Source organism: Ruditapes philippinarum, unplaced genomic scaffold (genome assembly GCF_026571515.1).
Source record: "Ruditapes philippinarum isolate M1 unplaced genomic scaffold, ASM2657151v2 ctg1881_1_1_1_1, whole genome shotgun sequence".
In the NCBI taxonomy this organism is placed as follows: domain Eukaryota; kingdom Metazoa; phylum Mollusca; class Bivalvia; order Venerida; family Veneridae; genus Ruditapes; species Ruditapes philippinarum.
Genome location: NW_026865939.1, coordinates 228,915 through 253,642, shown reverse-complemented (window position 1 = coordinate 253,642; position 24,728 = coordinate 228,915). Strand labels below are relative to the sequence as shown.

General features: G+C 31.4%; 1 protein-coding gene across 27 annotated transcripts in view; it reads left to right on the top strand.

Moving 5' to 3' along the window:
- Positions 1-24,728, top strand: part of LOC132730805 (rho guanine nucleotide exchange factor 11-like) — a 120,937-nt gene that overhangs the window by 85,515 nt on the left and 10,694 nt on the right. For 15 of the 27 annotated variants that reach the window (XM_060716842.1, XM_060716825.1, XM_060716832.1 and 12 more), the window contains 20 exons: positions 1,818-1,925; positions 2,196-2,280; positions 3,095-3,145; positions 6,162-6,191; positions 7,097-7,144; positions 7,916-7,948; positions 10,749-10,800; positions 11,131-11,228; positions 11,759-11,925; positions 12,650-12,796; positions 15,013-15,092; positions 15,397-15,522; positions 16,461-16,578; positions 17,232-17,404; positions 18,274-18,605; positions 18,973-19,086; positions 19,785-19,897; positions 22,033-22,142; positions 22,933-23,062; positions 24,419-24,522. In XM_060716842.1, the coding sequence (XP_060572825.1) occupies positions 1,818-1,925; positions 2,196-2,280; positions 3,095-3,145; positions 6,162-6,191; positions 7,097-7,144; positions 7,916-7,948; positions 10,749-10,800; positions 11,131-11,228; positions 11,759-11,925; positions 12,650-12,796; positions 15,013-15,092; positions 15,397-15,522; positions 16,461-16,578; positions 17,232-17,404; positions 18,274-18,605; positions 18,973-19,086; positions 19,785-19,897; positions 22,033-22,142; positions 22,933-23,062; positions 24,419-24,522 (2,219 nt within the window). The remainder of the gene's footprint in view (positions 1-1,817; positions 1,926-2,195; positions 2,281-3,094; positions 3,146-6,161; positions 6,192-7,096; positions 7,145-7,915; positions 7,949-10,748; positions 10,801-11,130; positions 11,229-11,758; positions 11,926-12,649; positions 12,797-15,012; positions 15,093-15,396; positions 15,523-16,460; positions 16,579-17,231; positions 17,405-18,273; positions 18,606-18,972; positions 19,087-19,784; positions 19,898-22,032; positions 22,143-22,932; positions 23,063-24,418; positions 24,523-24,728) is intronic. The other 12 variants (XM_060716848.1, XM_060716846.1, XM_060716827.1 and 9 more) reach the window with 11 other exon arrangements.

Below are 24,728 nucleotides of genomic sequence, written 5' to 3'. Positions count from 1 at the left end.
AATGACACCAGTACTGGCCAGTCCCAGGAACCAGACTCTACATGATTAATATTACACATAGTTTTAAAAACTTGCCTCACTATTGAGCGAAGAAATGTTCAATAAAAAGGATTTTATATACAAAAATGTTTGTATTTTTAACCATTAACAGCTAACATTTTGTGTTGATTAAAATTTTGTATAGTCCTGTTACAGTTATATAACTGTATAAAACATTCATTGTTAATGGAAAAGAATATAACATTCAAAATGAATATTCATACACTCTTGTAAAAGGTATACCATATAATTCATATATACAATAATATATATATTGTAGATGAAACATAACATCTGTTAGTGTACCAATAAGTTCATCAATTAAACGTGATTTCCAATTTCAGGTTATATAGCCCTATATAAACAGTTGTTTTGAAATGCTAGGGCTATATTGCAAACAACCATTTATAGAGGGTCATATAACCTGTCAAAAATATTGATGACTAATAATATACCGTTATTAAGTTATTGTTAAGATGTCAAATATTTATAACAAATTTATAATACAGCAAGCATCTTTTTTAAGAGAAAAAATGAGATTTCCTCATAAATTGACAGCAGCTGTGTATATAAATCTATATAAATGTCACGATTGTCTAGTGAAAGCGACAAGCATTATTTTAATAAACATGATTAAAAATTATGCCACATTATACTTCATATCTTTTTAACATACAGAAATCTACGCATAAAAGAAATAGAAATTATATTAATACAAATATTAAGAATAGTAATGCTCTGGACAGCAAAGACCTCTCTGAATATTTGTTAAACTACACAAAAATTAGCGCAGAAATACGAACCACTTGCAGTAGCTTTTTTCAAATGCTAATAGTTTACACTCATATTGTATGGTTGTCTCGTATAGACCACTCTTGTAGCTGTTATATCTCATTTACACACTCCCCTGAACTTTAATGAATGTGCAATATATACATGTGAACACACAAAATATGGATGACATGCACATCAAGCAAATAAAACTCTGCCTTTTTCTCTAGAACTCTATCTCTATCCACCTAGTTTGTTGTAAATTGTCTTTTAAAGGTCACCTCGATGTAAAGTGCATGACTAGGTTTATTTGTATCAAGGCATCAATTAAAGCACAGAACATTTGTATAAATTTGGTATAACTTTACTGGAACTTATTTTTAAGTCGATCAGCATTATCCATTTAATTTCAACTCGATGCTAGATTTTTGTCTTTGTTTCAATATTTGAAACAAGCTGTAGAAATAAATTTACATAGAAGCAATTACATCCTTGTAAAACAGTTCATTATACCCACATTAATCTTTCAATACCTTGTACCTTGTCAGACAGTGCTTATTGGTTGTGGCATTGTAATGGTACCAAAAAAAAAAAAATTGGGTGTACAAGCAATGTAAAGGTTATGGTACATCCTGAAACTAATGTGGATAATTTAGTATGATAATTTGAAAATATTGTTGTTTTGTTTAAAGCAATACCAATGACATAAGTTTGTTGTTGTTTTCAGCAACACCAATGATAAATGTGAATATAGTTTAGATTATTGTTGTTTTCAGCAACATAAATATGAATGTAGTTAAGATTATTGTTGTTTTCAACAACACCAATGATAATTGTGAATGTAGTTAGGTCTTTTTCAACAAGACCAAGGATAATTGTGAATGTAATTAAGTTTATTGTTGTTTTCAGCAACACCAATGATAAGTGTGAATGTAATTATGTTTATTGTTGTTTTCAGCAACACCAATGATAAGTGTGAATGTAATTAAGTTTATTGTTGTTTTCAGCAACACCAATGATAAATGATGCGGAGAGGGAACAAGTTGGCAGTCCTACTTCCAATCAACCAAATGTTTTTACTCAACCACTTAAAGATCCTGAAGACAAGGAAATCAGTAAGATTTTGAAGAGTTATTTTACATGAAATACATGGAATCTTTTTTTAGTCAGATGGACTCATTATCACAAATGTGATAAAAGTTCATATTTGCAAGTATACTATTTGTGAAAATATTAACAAAAGTCTTTTCTGTTTGTTAACATCTTGACCAAAACTGATTTTATTGACCTTTCATATTCATTCACTTTATATATTCTAGGCCAATATGACGTATGATTTATTCATTTTTTTCTTCATTAAGAGATACATATATAATTTGTTTCAGACGCATTCAAGGAACAAGGCCATTCAGTCGGGAGCTTAGTGAACCGGTTCGAGAAACAGAGTCCGGAACAGGAAACAGCCGGAAGGTTTGTTTACTTATCTGTGTTCATTATTGTTTATGAAGACAAGACAGAGGTGCATGATATGTCGGTGGTTGTCACAGAAAGGTTAATTGATGTTGCTATAGGTTACTAAAGTCATATAAGGAAGGTAATTTATTATTCTATGGAGGTTATTAGGTTGGTTTAAACATTATTGATTTCTTCTTTCATATTTTCTAAACTTAATTTAATGCATAAAATACATATAGGATTGAGTATGAAACTCCTCACATTAGGTTACTACTACAACTATTCAAGGGAGGTAATGAATGAATTCAAGGGAGGTAATTTATTGAATAAAGAGAGGTTATTAATGAATTTAAGGGAGGTTATTTATTATTCAAGGGAGGTTATTTATTATTCAAGGGAGGTAATTTATTCAAGACAAGTAATTGGACCAGAGAAGGTATTTGAGGAAGATATCTTTTCATTTGAAAATAGTATAATTTTACACTGTAATATGTTCAGGAAGATTGGACAAATTGTAACATTATTTAGGTAGCATATGCCCTTCAAAACTCATATAGTTGGGACTGAATATTACCACTACAAATTAAGAAGAAACCAAAGTAAGCGTAGTTGCAGAAATGCATAATGCCATGAAAATTAATATGACATTTCTCCTTGGCCTTTCAGTTTCTTATGTACATAGTTGAAAAAAACAAAACAACAACTCAAAACAAAAGGTGGTAGTGTGATTGCTAATCTGGTGAAATCCTATTTTTGCATGTTGTTAATGATTTTGTTGAAATACCAATATGAAAGTAAACAAATGGTAAACATTGTAATATGTTGGTAGGTATAATAGATTTGGTTACTCACGGCGATCCGCTGCAGAATTTTCACCGAGGTAAGCTAACTTGCATTGAAACAAAACACTCTGAGCCAAAACATTTACATGTACAATAAAATAAGGAATCTAGGTGAAGCAAGGGCTTATTTTGAAAGGATAGTATGTTAAGAGGAATTTATTAAGAAACATACATTTTTCAAGCCCAGTAAATCGTAAATGATGTAAATATTCTTTGTAAGGAAAATATTGATATTTGATTACTTGATTTTGCCATTATTTTGGCATTGACATCCTTATTTTTTAAAAGAAAATTTAGACAGTTATAGTATACTTTAGTGACACAGGGATTATAAAACTGCACTTTTGTAAACTTCATTTTGATTGGACAATTGTGATGTTTATATAACCTGTGTACTAATGCTGCAAATTTATGATGTAATTTTTATTAAAGCAAGGAAAAAATTTTGTAGTATCATAAAATTGTGATAAACACTTTAGACTAATCAGTTATACAATACTGTAGTGACTCAGCGATTATAAAATGGCACTTTTGTGAAATTGTGATAAATACTTTTGACAACTTATATGACTGTTTTATGAAACATTTATAGGCAATATAACCCATACATAAAAGCTAAGGTTATATAAGCTTTCAACTGTTTAAAATGGGTCATATAACATGTCATGTGTTGTAACTGAGGAATGAAAATAAGATCTTAAAGCAGCATGCCTCCAGATTTCATGCTTATTTTCATAAAATTTTGAAAATGTATTTAAAGTAAATATTGTGAAGTGAACAAAGAAAGTAATTTATATATTGCAAACGACACTTGCAATCCACGTAAATTAACAAAAGGAGGTCAAAATATGCAAAAAAAGCCCCGACTGTGTTAGTCACACAGTAGAAATACTGTGATAGATACTACAAAATCAGTCAATAATTGCACAGAGCATGTAAATTATTACTTGAATCTTGAATTAAAAATCTTTCTCAAGTTTGATTATCTTGAGATATTTTGGCTTATCTTGAGGCATGCAGCTTTAAATGCTGTATAATTTATGAATAAGGGGGAGTCTAAATTCTAAAAATAGATCTCAGAGTGTTTAATGTTTGCAATAATGATACAGTACACTCTCTGTTTTATATGTAGCATGACCTCATGATTATGTGTACCTTTAGGAGAGAACAAAACAACATTCTGATTACTGTCTCCATGCATAAAGTGATAAAATATATATAATTTATTGCATAATGTTTAGCTTCTAATTAATCCTTAACCAGCTGAATTTGTATAATGGACTTGCCCTTTTTATCCCCCGCCGAAAAATTTCGGCGGAGGATATAGAAATAGTCTCCGTCCGTCCGTCCTTCCGTCCGAAATTTTTGTCCGGAGCATATCTCTAAAAGTATTTGAGTTATCAACTTGAAACTTCATAGGTGGATAGACCTCATTGAGGAGGAGTGCAGTGCACAAGAATGATAACTTTACCTTGCATGATTTTTGAGTTATTGCCCTTTGTTATTTTTCAAAATTGATTTTTGTCCAGAGCATAACTCCAAAAGCCTATGAGATATTAACATGAAACTTCATAGGTGCATAGATCTCACTCAGGAGGTGTGCAGTGCACAAGAATGATAACTCTTCCTTTCATAATTTTTGAGTTATTGCCCTTTGTTATTTTTCATACCTAATTTTTCACCTGAGTGGAGCATAATTCAAAAAGTGTTTGAGATATCAACATGAAATGTCATAGAAGGATAGATCTTATTGAGGAGGAATGTTGTGCGCAAGAATGATAACTCTTCCCTATACAATTTTTGAGTTATTGCCCTTTGTTGTTTTTTTTCATGCTATTTTGTCCAGAGCTTATCTCAAAAAGTATTTGAGTTATCAACTTGAAACTTCATAGGTAGATGGATCTCATTGAGGAGGAGTGCAGTGCTGAAGAATGATAACTCTACCCTGCATTATTTTTGAGTTATTGCCCTTTGTTATTTTTCAAAATTAATTTTTGTCCAGAGCATAACTCAAAAAGCCTTTGAGATATCAAAATGAAACTTCATAGGTGCATAGATCTCACTCAGGAGGTGTGCACTGCACAAGAATGATAACTGTACCTTTTATAATTTTTGAGTTTTTGCCCTTTGTTATTTTTCATACTTAATTTTTCAATTCAATTTTTTTCTCAAAAAGTATTTGAGGTATCAACTTGAAACTTCATAGGTGGATAGATTTTACTGAGGAGGGATGCAGCACACAAGAATGATTACCTACCCTGGATTATTTTTCAATTATTGCCCTTTGTTATTTTCAGCCATCAGTATTCACATAGGTTTCAAATCTGTAATCACTATAGCCATCAGTTTTCATTACCAAAAGACCTCTTAAAATGGAATTATTCTGCTCTACTACATATACATTCTTCCAATGAGCAAACACATTCGGCGGGGGATGGCCATGTTGACATGGCTTTTGTTTGAATTTGGAACAGTCCATTTGTATTTTAAAGGGATTTCAATATAGAAATACAAAATATTTAGCCGGCAACAGTATAGAGCTTAATCCAGACTGCATGGACGTGCAGGCTGGCCTGGCTTTATACTGGTGGCAAAGGTTTATCGTGGTTTGATTCTAGCCGGTTAAGGGTTTATATAAATAAATGCAATACACCTTCATTACATAGACCCCCCAGTTTATGAATAGAACATGAATGTAGAGAGTAGCATGTAAGTAAAAGTATCAGCAAGCATTTGTGGTTTAGTACTGTATTATAAGAAATACCCCAGTTATCTGCCCTTAGATGATTCAAAATATGGTATAGTAAATTAGTTTGTATGAACAGTGGTTAGACATATAAAATAACATTTTTCTCAGTCGGGAGAAATCAGTTCGATATAACAAGCATCAATTTAAGCTACACAGTTACGGAACCTGTTAAAAGACACGACTTCTAGTGTAAGTGAATTGTCCCCCTTTGATAACATGAAAGAGACATTGGAATTGATGTTCAAATTACATTCATAGACCAATTTCTTCTTCTAATGTACAGATTATGATTTCTTGAATTCTAGAATTACCAGGAAAAATGCTATATCACCAAGGTAAGGTTTCACTCTGGAAATATCCCCTTGAGTCTGTACGACATTTTATCGCTAGACATTATTGTAGTAAAGTTTCTTCAGATTAAGAAATATTTTTAAATTTTTACTTTCATACATCGTTTGGAAACAAAGGAAAAAAGGGTAATAACAATTATAAGTTCGAAATGTTTTCCTCGAGTCTTCGCTAGATATTATTATAGTAAACTTATTTTGTCACATTAAGTAATGTATTAATTTTTTACTTTCATGCTTCGTTCGGAAATAAAGGAAAAAGAGGTGAAAACATTTAGAAGTTTGAAATGTTTTCTGTTTATCATTATATGTTGTGGAATTTTAATTTTGTATTAAGCACAAAATTTGATTTTAAAGAATGGTTTGCAGTTTTTCAGTTGCTTTATTATAGAAGCACATTTTGATTTTGATTCTTTTTACTGACACAAAAGAAGAAGAATTTACTCAATAAATAAATGTAGTTGATATACTTGAATGTAGATAATTTATTGATTTACTTGAATGTAGAGATTTAATTGATTAACTTAAATTAGAATGATGTGAAGTGGGTTATTTATTTATTTTTGACATCTAACATAAAGAATTAATTTATTTGATTGAGGTTAGAATGATGTAGAATAGTTAATTGATTTATTTGATATAAAACATAATATACATGAGGAATTAATTGACTTTTTTAAGCATTCAAAATGACAATAATTAATTGATTAAATATTCAATATCTTGCATACTGAATTAATGGATTTAACTTTAAAAAAATGACAAGAATTAATTGATTTATTCAATATCATACATAATTAATTGATTTAACCATCTAAAATGTCAAGAATTAATTGATTTAATTTTGATATAGAGATTTATTAATCATATTATATACTACAATAATTGTTTAGACACAGTCGTCGTCCCAGTATGAACCAATCATTGTCAGTTCCGCCAAGGTAAACACACATTCCCCTATACCTTCAATGCAAAAACATTCCAAATCAGAGCAATAGAACTTCTCTTAGAATAAAATACATATATTATCTCTACCATGTATAACTTCTTAGAAATTTACGCTCGTTAACTTTATTTACATGTATAATTATGTAAATGTACAACATTCTATCTCTGTCTATTTTACTATTGATAATTCTTATAAGTAAACATTAACTTTTTGAAATATGTACATTGTAATTCATGATTAAATTACTCGTAACCTGCAGAAGTTATGTAATAGATTTGTCCAACTTAAAATTTAGAACAGTCCATTTTGAAAATTAGGGGATTTCAATATGGAAATACAAAAATTGACCTGGTCAGACTACAGGGATGTACAGGCTGACCTTGATCAAAAGGTCATCACTTCTGGTCCCAGCAGGTCAAAGGTCGTTATGCCAAATTTTCATGTTGATAAGACATTATACCATACAGATACATTATTAGGTTCTTCTGCAGTTTAAGGTTGAGAGCACCACTATTCTATGTGTGTATGAATTATGTAAGATATAGAATAGTTTTGCATTGACCTTAAAAAAATTGTTTAATGGATAAATTAGTAATGGAAGATATATGAAATTGTGAAATTCATTTCGGTTGTTTGAATTCTTAATTTGTCATTAATGACTTACAGCTTATTATATTGTATAATTTTATTTATTTTAATATTTAAATTGACATTTATTTTAAGGAATTTCTGTAACTATATGAGAAAAAATTACTATTTTTAGGATGATACCAGAATATGAATTAGACTATGATTGGTATAGCACATTGTTAAAAGCTTTACAAAATCCTCAAAAAATTTGTCCTGTCTTAAAAAATTGTTCAAACCCCTCCACAATTTTAAAGCTTTTCAAACCCCTTTAAATTTAGCTTTTCAAACCTTTCAAAAAGTTGGTAAAGTGGCACAAAAAGTTTACCCAACATGCTTTAGCTTTTACCTTTAAAAGATTTACCAATGGCATAAGCACATTTTACATGATCATTTTAGCTTTTTAGAGCACATTTCACATTATGAATTTTCTTTTCCCAACAGTCATGACTGTGATCATAAAAAAATTTCCATTCAGCACAATGTTTATTGTTACCATGTATTGATATTCTTGTAATTTCCACATACTTAATTATGCCTTAAGTGTCTTAAAATCATGTCCCACAATCTCAAATTTTGTCATTTTCTTAGTATCATATGATTAATTGTTTGACATTTGCAGTCTTTAGCAAGATAAAAGCCTGATTTATAATGCACATATCACATTAGTTAACATTTATTTGACAAACCACAGTTCATTGATACAAACAACAAAAACAACAATAAAAATACAAACAAGCAAGATAGGGTCAGTTGAGGTCATCTGAGTCATGTTGGGAAGTTTTACAGGAAGTAGATGAATGTTTATTTTGAGACCATATATTTATTACTAGTCTGATAGTTAGCCAATCAGATACCGGGACTTTAGAGACTGGTCTACTGATTATTTCCTTACTTTTTACATGTTTAAAATGATTTGAACTTCAGAGAAATAGTAACCACTGCAGTCGTGTAAATTGTTTGATATTTTGTTGCCTTGTATTTAATGAAACATTTGTGAAACATTGTGAAAGTTAAATCTATGTATAGGGCCTCGGTGGGTAGGTGGTCAAAGTGACTAAGACTTTAATTCACTTGTCCCTCAATGTTGTGGGTTCGAATCCCAATTCAAGCTAGTTTATAGAAGACTGGTGGGTCTGCTCAGGGGCCAAGTTGTGCCTGAAATAATGCACAAGGGGATGTACTGGTAATGCAGAAAAGTTGCTAAAAGACCTTTATGTTGTCAATGTGACTTAAAAATCAATTAAAAACTATATGAGCCGCGTCACGAAAAAACCAACATAATGTGTTTGTGACCAGCATGTAACCAGACCAGCCTGCGCATCCGCGCAGTCTGATCAGGATCCATGCTGTTCGCTTACCAACTCTATTAGAAGTAGAGAAACTGATAGCGAACAGCATGGATCCTGATCAGGCTGGTCTGGATCCATGCTGGTCGCAAACGCACTATGTTGGTTTTGTCGTGACGCAGCTCATATATAATATTATATATATATATGTGTCTATCCATCTATGATAATATAATTAAATATCCGATTGCATATAAAGAGCATGTCCTCCACTGATCTAGTGTGTATAACAGATTACTTCCGAGCTTTTATCTAGCCCTATTTCTTTTTGTAAAGGGCAAACTATACACTTGTTAACAGGCCTGATAAATACTCTATATGCATATATTTTATAAATATATATATATAGCATTCTAGAATGACGTGAATTCGATTTCCTGACTTCTAAGTATCAAACTTTTCTCTATGTTAGTTGTTATAGCTGTGGTTTGAGAGAAAACGTATTGGATGCTAGTGACATAATTCATTGTTCTAAATTTAGCTCACAAGCTATTTCTTCCTTTGTTAAATTTAAGTATATTTTTATTATACAAAGAAAAAAAAGATTGTATTTTGCTTGTGTTAGTATTTTATATAATATTATTTGTAAGGTTAAAATTCAGGAAATGAGCTTTAAAAGAAGGTAAGAGGTTTGTGTTCATATTGCTTTATCTGATATATGATCATTGAAATTTGTAAGTCCTGTATGGCAAGTTTATGTTTAAAGATAGAAACATTCTTTGTATTTAGTTAACCCTTAACCTGCTGAATTTGTGTAATGGATTTGCCCTGCTTTGAATTTGGAACAGTCCATTCAGAGTTTAAGGGATTTCATTATCAAAATACAAGATTTGAGCTACCGCCAGTATTGAATCTGGGCAGATGGCAAAGATTTACAGGCAGGTCTGGATCTACACAGTTAGCAATGACTTTCGCAGGTTAAGTGTTGAAGTAAACACAAAGGGCCTATTTATGTGTGTTAGGATTTTAATGGCCACCATGAATTGGTCACTACATGAATATCAGCAATGAACTCCTAGCTACTTAGTTCTTAGTTGGAACTTATTAGAACTTTCCCTTTCTTAGTTCTGATTTAGGTTTCTTAAATTGGTTTTCACTTGGGTTTCATAAATTAAAGTCAATATGTGATCATTTTAAAAGCAAAGAATGAAATATAGATTTTTAGCTTTGGCAGCAAAATTAAAAATTTAATGGAGAGAAAGATAATTATGTGTGACCTTTTAGTGAAATGTGAGATATGTTCAAAATAATTGTGATATTTATCATCTTTATGCAATAAAGTGTTAACTCCTATTAAATTTCAATAGAAGTTAACCTGTTACTGCACTATGGTGACTCATAATAAACTCATAATATCAATACATTGATAAGATGTGGTAGTATTTACAAGGATTGCCAGTTATTAGATATTATTAAGATATTATTTGCAAGTTCATAATGCATCAGCAAAAAATTTAGAAATGAAATGTACTTCTATGATTCTACGTGATGCTGGAATTAGGAAAGGATGAAAATGATAATAAGAATATATAACTATCAGATGAACGTGAATCTTAAATATCTGATTGTGACATTTTTTGCGCTTAAACCTAAAGTTTGTTTATGTTTTATTTGTTTCAGGAAAAATTCCGATATAGGACGGTCAGAAAGTATGAAAGGGAGAGGTGATACAGTAAGTTGTTACTCTTGAATTTTTACCATACTTAAAATTATATTATGCCCGTGCAAGAATATAGAGTAAGTGAAGAGGTAAAAGTCAGAAAAAGTTTATATTTAGCCATATTGCTTTCAATTTTATGATTGGCTTCGCTTCAACAATAAATAAATTTTTGCCTAGTTTAAATAAAATCATTCTGCTCGCAATCAAAAGTCATTTCCACCAGCCTGAACATAGATTTATTTCACTTTGTACCAGCACTAAAAAAACAACACCATTTTCCATAGAGAAAGACATGCTCTATTTTTAACAAATTTATTATAAGTTATTTTATATTTTGTATAGATTACTCGACCTACAAAGCGGTCAAACAGCGACCTTGCCATGGATGAGAACACGTTACGAGCTCTTCAATCAGCAAGTTCCTCTACGTCTAGTCTTAGGTACTCGTTTCATGTCATTTTCATTTACTAAATTATGTTCTTTCTTGAGGGGAGGGGGGATTAAACAATATTTTGGGAAAAACGTGGGCACAAACAAGCTTTGCAGTGACAACTTCAGAAATAAGTGCAACAGATATTGACAAATCCTTTGTGAAAGGTACTGTGTCGCGATATTGGTCAAAGTTTGTTTGTATTGGGGAATTTGCTTGGAAAAATCCACATTTTACAAAGTTCTTGATAACGGCTATAGGTATAGCCATTGTCATGGTTACACTGTTGTTAAAACTATATATTAAAGTTTAAATTTCTTCTTTTGAGAGTAATAAATGAACATATTGATATATAAAAAATTCAATGCATGATTTTCAAATTTTATAAATTTGTGTAATCTTTGGGTTTTGTTGACTTTCTACCACTAAATCCAATCAGTAACCCATGCACTTGAAACCCTATTCCATTTTCTTAGGATTTTAGTTCAAGATAATTTAACACTTGTGATACAGTGTTATTTAAATGTAAATATGTTACAGAAGTATGGAGAGCCCGAGTACATCGATGGATACATTGACTGCACAAATACAGGATGATTCTGACTTTGATGTGGAACCAGAACTGCCCTCACTTAAACAAGTCTTAGGTGAAGACACAGTTCGCAAACTTAAACCCAAGGAAAAGAAAAGACAAGATGTTATTAATGGTAAGAACATCAGAAATTTTCTATGATTTTGTTATGTGCTTTGATTTTGTTGTACATGTATCCATGCAAGAGTTTCAAGCAGTGGGATGAACAGCGGTCAGGGTTGTCATTAACATTTTTTGCAGAAGGTTTGTTTTGAACTTGATGTGGTCATTTCTGTCTTTATCATGCATAACAAAGAGTGTTTTCTTAATTTTGAGGCGGCCCATAATGCATTTGAAACAGGCATTTTGGCCTCCTGCCGCCTCTTAATGTCAACCCTGAGCGGTAAATGTCCACTTCTGTATAACCAGATTTCTAAAAAATATTCAAAGCTGAAAACAAAAAAGTTATCAAGAAAGAAACAAATGGTTTCATATATTTGAATGCCTAATCATTATATTATTGTATTAGATTTGTTGATATTGTTTTAGTATGCAGAACTTTAATATGTGTATGTACTGAATATTACTTAGACATTTCATGTAGCTATCCAGCTAGCTGGCAGAACGTCGGTGGTTCTTCTCAGATGCCCATTTGTGCCTGAAATAATGCACGGAAGGGCATCTGAGGTCTTCCTCCATCAGTAAAGCTGGAAAGTTGCCATATGACATACATTGTATATGTTGGTGGGACATAAAACCCAACAAAAAAATAAATCTGAACCATTCAGTGTTTTTCTATGGATATTGAATTGTTTTATTCTGTAAGCTTAATCAAATATACTTATTGTGTATGTTTGCAGAATTATTTTACACAGAGAAGTGCCATGTACGTAACTTGAAAATTTTGGACAAGCTGTTTTATAGACCAATGTTGAAAGAACAGGCCATACCTCAGGATTTCACAAAAAGCCTTTTTCCTAATTTGGAAACTATGATTTTCCTTCATGGTAAGACAGGTTTAACTATTTCATTTAGATTTAAAAAAGCATATGATGCTTTTGATTCTTGTTTAGTTTTTGAAATGATTTTTTCTGTCCAATAGAATTGCAGTATATCAAATGAATCATTACACATCTACTTTGGTAATTTGACTTAATTTAATCAATCTAGTTGTACATCGACAATTTTACAACAATAATTTTGAACACTTCTTAATTGGTTAGTGTTTATAAGTAAGCATTTACTAAACAAAATTTAGTCGAACTTGACTTAGTGTTTATAAGTAAGCATTTACTAAACAAAATTTAGTCGAACTTGACTTAGTGTTTATAAGTAAGCATTTACTAAACAAAATTTAGTCGAACTTGACTTAGTGTTTATAAGTAAGCATTTACTAAACAAAATTCAGTCGAACTTGACCTATTTTCTTTTGTAAATACTAATACATACTAACATGTACTTAATGGTACTAATCTATAGACACAATATAATGTTGCTAAGGTTTTAGAATTCTAGAAGGATAAAAGTGCAAAATTGTTGATAATTTTGAAATTCTCTGAAAAAAAGGTGTAGAGGTCTTGATTTTCATATAAATCTTTTGATGACATTTATTGTTCCTTTAAGGTTAAACCAACATGTGAGGAATAAGTTCTACAGCCTCTTCAATATTCAAACATAATATCAAGAAATATAAAAGTACATTAAAATAAAAGTACATTAGTACTTTTCATTAAAGGCAAATGAAGTCTTGGGATAAAAAAAACAACATGTATTTTATTTGAATGAAGAAGAACAGTTTGATATTTTTTGTTACATTCAGGAAAAATTTGTGCTTAAAGTTGAAATGCTTTTAAGTCCCCTACCGGTTTACCGGAGGGGACTTTAGGTTTACCCTCCGAAAATTCTGGTTGCTATGGCAACAAATGGACTGAATTTCAAGATTTCTGATTCTAGTTTTTTAAGTTTTTTCACTATAAGTTCTTTATTTCTTAAGGTATTATCTTCAAACTTCAAATATAAGTTGCTTGTCATCAACCACATCATATGTGACAAAGTTTACAACTTTAGCACAAAATTTATTAGAATTACCTCCCTTGAACTTAAAATTTTCATGAAAAAAAAAATATTGTTTTTTTTAATAACTTCTTTTTTTCTGAATGTATCTACTTCAAACTTCATATATATGCTTCTTATTATCACTTAACATTTGTGAGAAAGTTCAATACTCTAGCAATACTATTTCCAGAATTAGGCCCCCTTTTGAACTTTGACTTTTTTTTTCGAAAAATTGGTAATTTTTACTTCAACTTCTTCAATCATGATAGGATTTCCTTCAAATTCCCATATCATAATAATATGACAAGGTTTATAAATCTAGCGTCCATATTTCCAAAGTTATCTCCACCTTAAACTTTTAATTTTTCTTATTCGTTCTTTAAAAGGCACATTATGCGTCAGAAATGCCATCATTTTTATTTCTCAAAATTTTAAATATTTGGTGTCTTGTTACAAGTTCCACAAAAAAAAACTTATTTGCCATATAAATGAACTATCTTTGCATGTTTTGATTTGCTGGCAATTGATATAATTATAATGAATTAGTATTTTGCATGGAAGTCAAAATACTATTTGTTTACATTTTGCTACCTTTACGACACGTTACTGCACATTCAGCACTACTTTCTTCAGCTGTTAAATATCTTACATGTTCTAAATCCTATTATCCATTATTAAAACATTATTAAACATGTGTCTTACATTTCTAAAGAATTTAATAAAAAAAGGATTTCTGAGGCATAATGTGCCTTTAACTTTCATTTACTTCAAATTAAAAATAACCATTCTTTATTCATACGTTCATTACTAATTGTTCTCTGTTACACTCACATCAGGTATGACATCTTGCATCTTTATTTCAAGAGTTATCTCCTTTTTAAAAATTTTGCTTTTAAAAATGTTATATTTTGATAACAGGGATGTTTAAAAAATAACTGTAGAATGTTCTTCAATCTGTCTGTCTGTACATTAAACTGTTTCCTGTGATCACTTTTAAAGAACTTTTTCAACAAATTTACTTAAAATAGAAACATAAGTGAATTGCCAATGGCCCTTCAGAATGTTGCTGGGGTTCTAACCGGTAGGGGACTTATGGATTGCTTGCAATACTATGATAATTGCTTGTTCAAAATGATTTTCTGCTTTCAATTTTGTATTGTTTTTTCAGGTTCCCTAAATGATTCTATGAAAAACCGACGTAAAGAAAAATCTGTGATAACCAATGTGGGTGATCTTTTATTGCAAAGGGTAAGTTATTCCATCGTTACCAAACCCCGGCAAACTTATTTTCTTAAAACTTTAATTCTTGTTAAAAATAAAAATGCATTTCAAATTGGCAGGTATTTTATAATTTTATTTGCCAGAAGTGGAGGGGCTGAAGGCAAAGATAACCTAGCTTACCCAATCTCTCTGAAATCCTGAAAACGAAAATAGCAAAGCTCATTTCACAATTGACCCTTAACATGTTAAACTGAGTTCTACAAAGTAAAGGGTTAAATTGGGTAATATTGTTTTGTAAAGTTATGATGTATTGTGGTATTTTTTGTTACAGTTTGATGGTGAGGCGGGGGAGAACTTCCGTAACGGCTGTGCCATATTCTGTAGAAACCAGTCTCATACGTTAGAAACTCTTAAAATAAGAGTTCGAAAAGAACCTAAAATGGCTCAACTTCTCTCGGTAAGTCATTAAATATTCACTATCATATTAAATATGATAATGATTTCATGTATCCTCTTTTTGCTCAGGTATTTTCAATTCTTGAATTATGCAAAATTTTCAGCTCCACGAGTTTAAACATTATTATGTGAGTATAAAATTGATAAAGCGATTTAATAAGCTGATTTGTCATACAGTGGTATAGCTCTGTCTGATTTATGAGAGGATAGAAGGTCACATGGTTTGTCTTGCCTGACTCGCTTCACACCATTTACATGTTAAATTGTTCAAAAAATTAAATATGTGCATAAATGTGTTGAATTTTAGTTGATGGACAGATTGGTCGATCTATAGTTTTCTTGACCAAGAACATTGAATTATACACAGTAATGTAACCTTATAACAAATTCATAATACTGAACAATCATTTTTGAAAAGGGCACATTATGCCTCAGAAACTAATAATTTGTTCCTTCTTTAAGAAGCGCAATCATGAGTTTTATAACATTAAGATTAAAAATAAGAGTTCCAGAGTATGTTAGTTGCTTACATTCTGAAGAAAATAGCGCTGAATGTGAAATTATATGTCGTAAAAAAACATCCATCTGAAGCCAAAATATTGTTGTAAAATATTGTCCTTGACTTCAAACCGCCTGCCCCTAACCACTGTGAGTTCAAATCCAGCCAGGGACTTCGTTTTCTTTCATGTGAGGAATCCATCAAGCTAGCTTACTAAACGTTATTGGTTCTACTCAGTTGCCCATTGGTGCTTAAAATTATGCATGGAGGGGCACCTGAGGTCTTCCTCCACCAGTAAAGCTGGTGGCCATATGACCTGTTTGCTTGCCTGGCTCTATACTGGTGACAAACGTTATACACTATCAGTTTAATCAGGACAAATTAAATCTTAGTACACTTTTTATTACCATTATAATTATATAATGTGCCTTGTTTTACAGGATGCAGAGAATAATCCACTATGTCAAAGGCTGGCCCTGAAAGATATCATTCCTAAACAATTTATGAGGCTGACCAAGTACCCACTGTTGATAGAAAACCTACTTAAATATACACAAAGTAAGAAAACTGAAGTTATATCTTCAGTAACAAACTTAATAGAAAATGTTCATAGAAAATAGAGAGTTGTTAATCTTTTATTTGGTATTATGTATTGGTGGTCAACGCATATATGGCAATTTAAATAGTCAATATGATGATAGGTTTATTGAAAGTAAAAGTAAAATAGTAATATTCAGGTAATTAGATATTCTTTCTTACTGGCTTAGTAATTAGGTTATTAATAACAGAAAGAAAAAAGCATTCAGATTCGCGTGATCTGGGTCATGGGAGATATTATTTCAAGATGATTAAAATGAGTACAGTAAGTCTGATGCTTTACGTCCCCACCATAAAAACAAGTGATTCTTTGTGGGAAAGTTGTCATTACAGAAATAGAAATGGACATTGCTGGCATAGAATCCAGTTAGATACTGTTAATAGATAATTGTCAGTATGTGTATGAGTTGAATGGTGAAACAAACTTCGACAAAGTAACCATCTTGTTAATTTCTCAGTCTTCAATTGTTTGGTCTTCTTTTATGTTATACTAGTTTTTATTTTGATGTTTTGTGCATTTAATTTGATTAGTTTGGAAAGAAATGATTATAGAAGATAGTTACTAAGTATAATACAAACAATATCATATATACTATATATATATGATGTTACAGCTAATACTGAAGAATATAGTAACCTAGAGCGGGCTCAGAAGTGCAGTAAACATATCTTAGAATATGTGAACCAGGCTGTGAAAGACTGCGAGAATCATCAGCGATTAATAGATCTCCAGAGGAAAATGGACAAAAAGTCCATAGATAACAGTCCAGAAATGGAGGAACTTAGGGTATAATACTTATTCAGAAATATATTGTTTTCTTTAAAGCGGCCTTCAGATTACCTAAAGATTAAATATGTTATTTTTAGATGAGTCGTTTTGTATAATTATCATATCAAAAGAATTAAGGTGGAAAAATTGAATTTGCTGTATTAAAATACATAAACAATTAGGAAACTCCTTAATACATCTAATCTACCGGTCTGCCCTCTATATTTAAATTAGTAAAGCTGACAATTCCTTTTCCAAGGCCGTGTTGAAGAAGGTTAAACTTGGATGTTTTTCCAAGATAAATTTACTGATTTAAAACTTTATTTAATTTGAAACAATATAGAATTGTTTTTCCAACAGAAAATAAAAGATGAAGGCTGCTTAAATTCTGCATAAATGGCAAATGAAATGATTAATTTTTTTTTGTTAAATCCAGTAATATATCTGATTGATATTTTAAATATTTATTGTTAACCAGCTTAATTTCTTAAATGGACTTGCCAACCTTCTATTTTTGGAACTGTCTATTATCAATTTTGGGGATATCAAGAAGAAGTTTAAAGATGGTCTGCCACTAGTATAGAATCTGGTCAGCCCTGGGTCTTTACTTGTGACAAATGATAATCACTTGATTACACCAGGGTAGGGGTTGATAGTTACACATTATGAAAATATGATGATTTTCTTGATTATTTCAATGACCCCTGGATAAGAAATCTAATGGATAGCATAGTAGAATTTATTTTTACATAAATGAGTGTAGAAGGATTTGGCTATAAGGTAATGTGCTATTTGTCATTAAAGAAGATGAACAATCATTTATTTGTAATTTTATTGAGGAAAAATAGTACCAAGAGGTAATGAACATTCTTTGCTCTCTATTTCAGACGTTTGATTTAAGTAAACACAAGTTACTTCATGATGGGTCATTAATTTGGAGTTTAAACAATAGAAAACAAATAGAGCTACATGTAGTGCTACTAGAACGTGCAATGGTTCTCTTACAAAAACAAGACGAGAGACTCGTATTGAAGCTGCAAAGTACGCAGCTTGTGGCGGGTAAAACTGACTCTAAGAAACATAGTCCATTGTTATGGTTGAATAATGTGCTAGCTAGAAATGATGCGACAGATAAGAAAGCATTTTTCGTTGTGAATACTTCCAAGGCAGGGCCGCAGATTTACAAACTAGTTGCTGGAACAGCAGACGAACAAAAAACGTAAGTATTTTAACACTGTTTGTCAAAATTATTATGAGGTAAACATGAAATATTGTTTTGATAATTGATATATTGTGGTGTTTGTTGTCCATCAGTAAAACTAAATGATAAAAGGTGGCATTATCTTAAAATGTTAACTCAATACATTCATTTATCAACATAATTGTGCGTCAGACAGTAAATAATCCAGTTTCCTTACCTAATGTGACAGTTTGTACCATATAGGTATAGTGTAGATTTTGAAATATGCCTACTAATAAATAACAAGACGTACTATTTAACTTATTATGTTTTACTTGTTATTTGAACACTATTATGTTACGTTTAACTTTTACGTTCAATTTGAACACTGTATACTATTTGACAGTTGGACCAAGTATATCACGCAGGCGTCAGAGGCCATGAAGAAGAATGAGATCAACCAGAAGAAGAAACCTCCGGTACAAGAGGAAATACCCAGGGAACCACCTGTACAATCTGGGTATATATTTATATATAAAAATCTACTTTGCTTGGGAAATAACATCATGTCTCAGTAAATATAAACAAACAAAAATAATAGCTTAAATGATGATATCTTCATATTTATTATACCACCAGAAATGAAGTTTAGTAGGGTATATATAGGAGTCAGCTTGTCGGTTGGTCTGTCTGTCGGTCCACTTCATAGTTTCCAGATGATAACTATAGCTTATATGAAGACCATAGTTGGGATTGCTTTTGGACCCCTGGGTTCAAGGTCAATGTCACCATTACTAAAAATAGAAAAATGATTTCTGAAAGATAGGCAGTTAATTGTAATAATTATTGGGTACACAGATGAAACATCATGAAATATAGGTCAAGTTCAAATTTTGCTTTACACCAAAAGTAAAATTGGCTGTTGGGTGTATTACCTTAAGTGATAGCTCTAGTTTGTTTCAGTAATTATTTAATATCAGTAATTATTACAATTATATAATTCAATGTTAATTATCACAAAAATTTCGTTATATTTTAAACATCAGAGGTCTGTCTTTACACTTAAATCTAATCATTGCTAAAAAAAAAATCATGACCTTACTAGAAATCAAACCGTGTGAAATAAGGATCATCTGTAAATATCTTAGGGATTATAACCATATTTTAATACATGTTTAGAGATATATCATATGTAAATTGTCTGTATTTATGATACAGTACGGAGAATGGAGAAGTTCAGGATATAGAGTCGGGGACATTGGTACACCCGGAAGATGTCACATTTAATGATCCAGTTATCAATACAGCCGTTCAAGTGATTACACCGCTCGGTACGTACTACCATGGTAACATGTTGACACAGTTACATTTTACCATGGAAACCTATTTACATTATTGCATATTGCCATTATAAAGTATGTTGCTATGGTAATGCAAAGTTACCGTGGTTACATATTACTCGTAACAAAGTAAAGAAGTAGAATATATTAGTAAAATATAAATTAATGGCAATCAAAATTAACTTTATTTGAAACATAATTGAGCCGTGTCACGACAAAACCAACATAATTGGTTTGCGACCAGCATGGATCCTGATCAGACTGCGCGGATGCGCAGGCTGGTCTGGATCCATGCTGGTCGCAAATGCACTATGTTGGTTTTGTTGTGACGCGGCTTATATGTGCTCAGTGGGATTGTTGGGCTAATGGAGTTAGATATAAAGATTGATGGATAACCTAATGTATTAATACATCTAGTTTGTAAATAGAAATGTGTGAAAGTATAAATGTCTTAAGATCTACATTATTTACAAATCAGTTGTAAAATTGAAGAAAATATAGCTAGAACTTGTTTTCTATTTGTATATTGGGATAGAGTGAAAACAAATTGGAAAACAAAGATATTAATGTATATGTTTTCAAGATTTATTTTGTCAGTAGTGTATCAAACTTTGGGACAGGTCAGTTTCAGGGTTAAAGGTGAAAGGTTAGCAGACCATGAGTGTGTGCATGGATTATGTGCCCTTGACCCAGTTTTACTAACTTGACCCAGTTACAATACCTCTACCTGAATGTTCCACAGTGTTTTAGTGTGTTTTCACATGGAATGGTTACTATGACAACATGAATTGACATGAATTGATACAAAAACTCATGTTGTTCAAGCTTGGCTGTTATATTTAGACTAGATAAAATGTTGTTTTTGTTGTTGTCAAATAAAATCTTTCATCCAGGCAAGCTGTTTCATGTAAAATGAATTGTGGCGGGTCTTGCAAGGCTGCAAAAGGAGTAAAACTTGAACATTTCATTTGGTTTTGCTAAAGTTCATCACTTTTTTTTTTTTTTTTTGACTAACAGTTTATGAAAACATCTATTTCAACTGCATAGAAAATATTTTTCTTGGAAGAAAAACTTCATCCATCGTTTAGCTCTCTTAAAAGAGCATTAGATTAGTAAACCAGGGGTCACTAATTTGACCCCTAAATGGGGTTAAACTTCTTAACAGTTCATCTCGGATTTTGAGTCTACTGGTCATTTGTCTCTCAGAGAAGATTAAAAAAAAAGAAGCAGAATTATTGGTCAGACATCTGCAGAGAAATTTGCAATTACTGGTTAGTTATCCAGGAAAGCTGGACCATGTGACCGAATAAGGAAATTCAGATATTATGAACAAACAATATCTAACGTTATATCAGTAATATGTTTGTCCTTGTGTTTGTTCAGTAAGCTTTGTGCTGCACTATAAAGTACACTCTTGTATTTGTGTTCACTCAGTAAAACTGCTTTCACTTTCAATATAGCTTCTCTATCTGCATTTAATGCACACTTAAATAATGTATAATTTCACCAATTATTTGTGGAATGCATATTTTGAACACAGATGAAATTTGAACAATTTTAATTACATATTTTGTGAAATTGTAGAACCAACCCTGAAATGACCAAGTTTGTACATTGTATATGGAAACAGCTTGCCTGCATATTGTTACAGTGGTTTATTAGAAAAACTGGATAATGGCATTTATATACAAAATAAAAGAAAAAAACATCATTAAAACTCTAGAAAAATGAGTGAATGAACGAAAAAAAATACAATTTTATCTTTGATATGACAATATTTTTCAAATTTTTATTAAATCAAGTTTTTCTACAAAGAAGGTACTTTGAAAAATTTATAAAAACTACAATAAAAAAAAACTTTCTTTAGTTAATTTTTCCTGCAGTGGGAGAAACATTGCTCTTTTTTTATCCAGTTAGACTAATAAATCATGTCTCTCTTGAATCATTTAATATATTGAAATTATGCAAGGCAATATGGCCAAATGTTTAGTAGATGTTAATAGTGACATTAGACATGACAGTGTGAATGGAGATGTCATTAAGGAATGGTAGGCAGACTATGAAATATTTAGCGGCCATCTTGTTTGTTGTGCATGCCTTGTAAATGCCTGTACGAATGTTTACAGAGAAGTTACGACAGAATGACGAACATTTAGCTGCTGTGTTAGAGGAGAGACAAGGTCTGTTAGCAGAACTTCTCAATGTCAACCCTAATGATGTCGCCGATAAAGTTCAGGTTTGTAAAAAGAGCTTTAACTTTCTTTTTTCTCTTGCTTGTAATCTTTAATTGGTTATAGACTTTTAGGAAATGTATTATTCGCTAAAACTAATGGCCTACTTCATGGGGTCACTGGTTTGATCCACGGGCTAATTGAAATTGCTGTGTGACAACTAATCTCGGACATTTAGTGTACTGGTCATTTGTCTCTCACCGCCGATTTGGATAAGTAGCTCGTAACTTGCGAAGAAATTGATAATTACTGGTTAGTTATCCAGGAAAGCCTGTCTGGTTTGTTGACCCGAGAGAAATGACCAAAACCCAGTGTGAATACTGGGGTAAAAACCAGAAAAACAAACAGACTCTAAATTTAATATAGGTTCATGTCTAGCTAGTCATATTGAACTATATATTCATTCAGGTAGTTCTTTTCCGTTATGATTTCAAGCTAGATTACAAAAGATTGGTGGATAAAAAGCAAAGATTGGTATCTTATGTTGTTATATACAAATAAAGTGTTAGAATGATATAGTATTCCAAAACAAACATGATCAAATTTGTAAAGTGAATGTGTGTGTTATTGGTTGGTAACACTCGTGAGTATCACAGCATTGGAAGTCGGCCTACAGTAAGCCTGTAATATAGTGAAGCCAGTCAATTAATCTTGGTAACTTGACTATGCCTATCTTGTGACTCCTTGATTTTTAGCATTCTGATGTTTAACAATATACAGTTTCGTAATGACATTACTCAAGTACATGAGGATAAAGTTAGAGAAATGACTAGGGATATAATATATTTATTACAGGATGTAGTTGAGGGAGAAGAGGGTGAAGGTGTACCTCAGGAATTGATCGCAGCATGTCATCATCAGGCTTCCGAAATCGTGAATATGATGAGAGAAAATACACCACCCCGTGTCATGCCAAATACAGACTGTATGTGTTCTCTCTAAAAATAACTTAGTTAAAAACATGATATTTTTGTCTTGATATAGGTTAAGTGTTACATGTTGAGAAGGATCATAATGTTGCTGGTTTTTGGTATTGACCAGTAAGCTGTTGATACTGAAGAGTCTGTTTTACCAAATCTGAGCGATTATTTTAAGTTGAAAGTTATTGATACAAAACTACTTACCTTTAGTTTTATAAAAGTATTATTACTATTTTAATGTACAATGACATTGAGTCTGCTTATGGTTAGAAAGAGGTGTTATAAGAAACTATGTTTTGATTTTCAAAACTTTATATTTGGGCTTGTAAGAATAGAAATGTTTCATCTCAAGGGTGGACCCTAATGTTGCAAGTTTAGATGGTTGTTACATAAATCTGGGTGCCCATGGTGTGCCCATGGTTACAAGCCAGAAAGTTCTTTTAGGGATCCTTGAGTCTTGACTTTATTAATGATTTTTGGACTTAAGATATGGCATTGACATATGTATAAATGAATTTAGTTGAATATGATTGTGATATACAAAGAATATTTGATAGTTAAATGAACAGAATGTGCATGACCAACAGTCACTTACACTTGTTTCTATGGCAAAAATCGCTACTAACTCTAAATATTGTACTATCATTCTGTGAGAATATCGTGTTCGTATCACAGTTCATCCACTCCATACATTCATTGTTTAACACTTGTCTGTTTATGATGAAGAGTTGTTTGCCACACCCCACCCATTTGTTTCTACATTAATCACTGGCTGCATGTATAATCTGACCGGAATTGATGCCTGTAATGTTGTCATCCAATGATCATGGCTGCTAATCTAGACCCGATAATGTCGGCACCTAACCGATGAAACTTCTGAAATATGAAGAAGAAGAAAAAAAGTAAACAAGGGTCCAATATTCATACAATAGTGAAAAAGTTATTTGTCTGTTAGTCATAATAATACATATTGGCATTTCTTGTGAATGTCGTCATCTTTTGTATGTTTGCAGTGATAAGTTAGTGCACTATGTCACCAGTATAGAGCCAGGCCAGCCTGAACATTAGTGCAGTCTGACCAGGCTCTATCTGCCGTATTTTGATATTTAAACACTTGACAAATCATACCTTAAGATAATTATGATGATGGATCATGGAACCCAAAATTTTCCTCTTATGTTCTTTTATGTGCAATAATTTAAAGTGCTGTCTTTAAAACCTGTTTTAACAGATGAGATTCCAGCTGATTTCGTATTATATCAATAAGCACATTTTTTAAACTGTTTTTATGTGTTTTTCAACCATTTTATGTGTTGGGTTTTTTTTTCAACAGTTTTTATGTGTTTTTGTATATTGAACAGCTGGCGAGCATGTAGAGTCGGTAGAGGACATGACTATGCCTATACCTATGGAGAGATTACGTGACATGGCCAACAGAATGAACCAGATTCTTACAAATCTACTTGTAAGTATAACACAATCTTTACACATATGTATGGGTGTGTTTATACACATATGTGTATACACACTTTATATAGGTTTAAATATTATTTATGCATTTATTTTGAAATCACTTTTTTTCGAAAAAATAAACCACTATTGGTAGATTTTTCATTTGAACAAATTTTTGTTGTTGTTGTGATTTTATAGATCCGTTTTAGATGGACAATT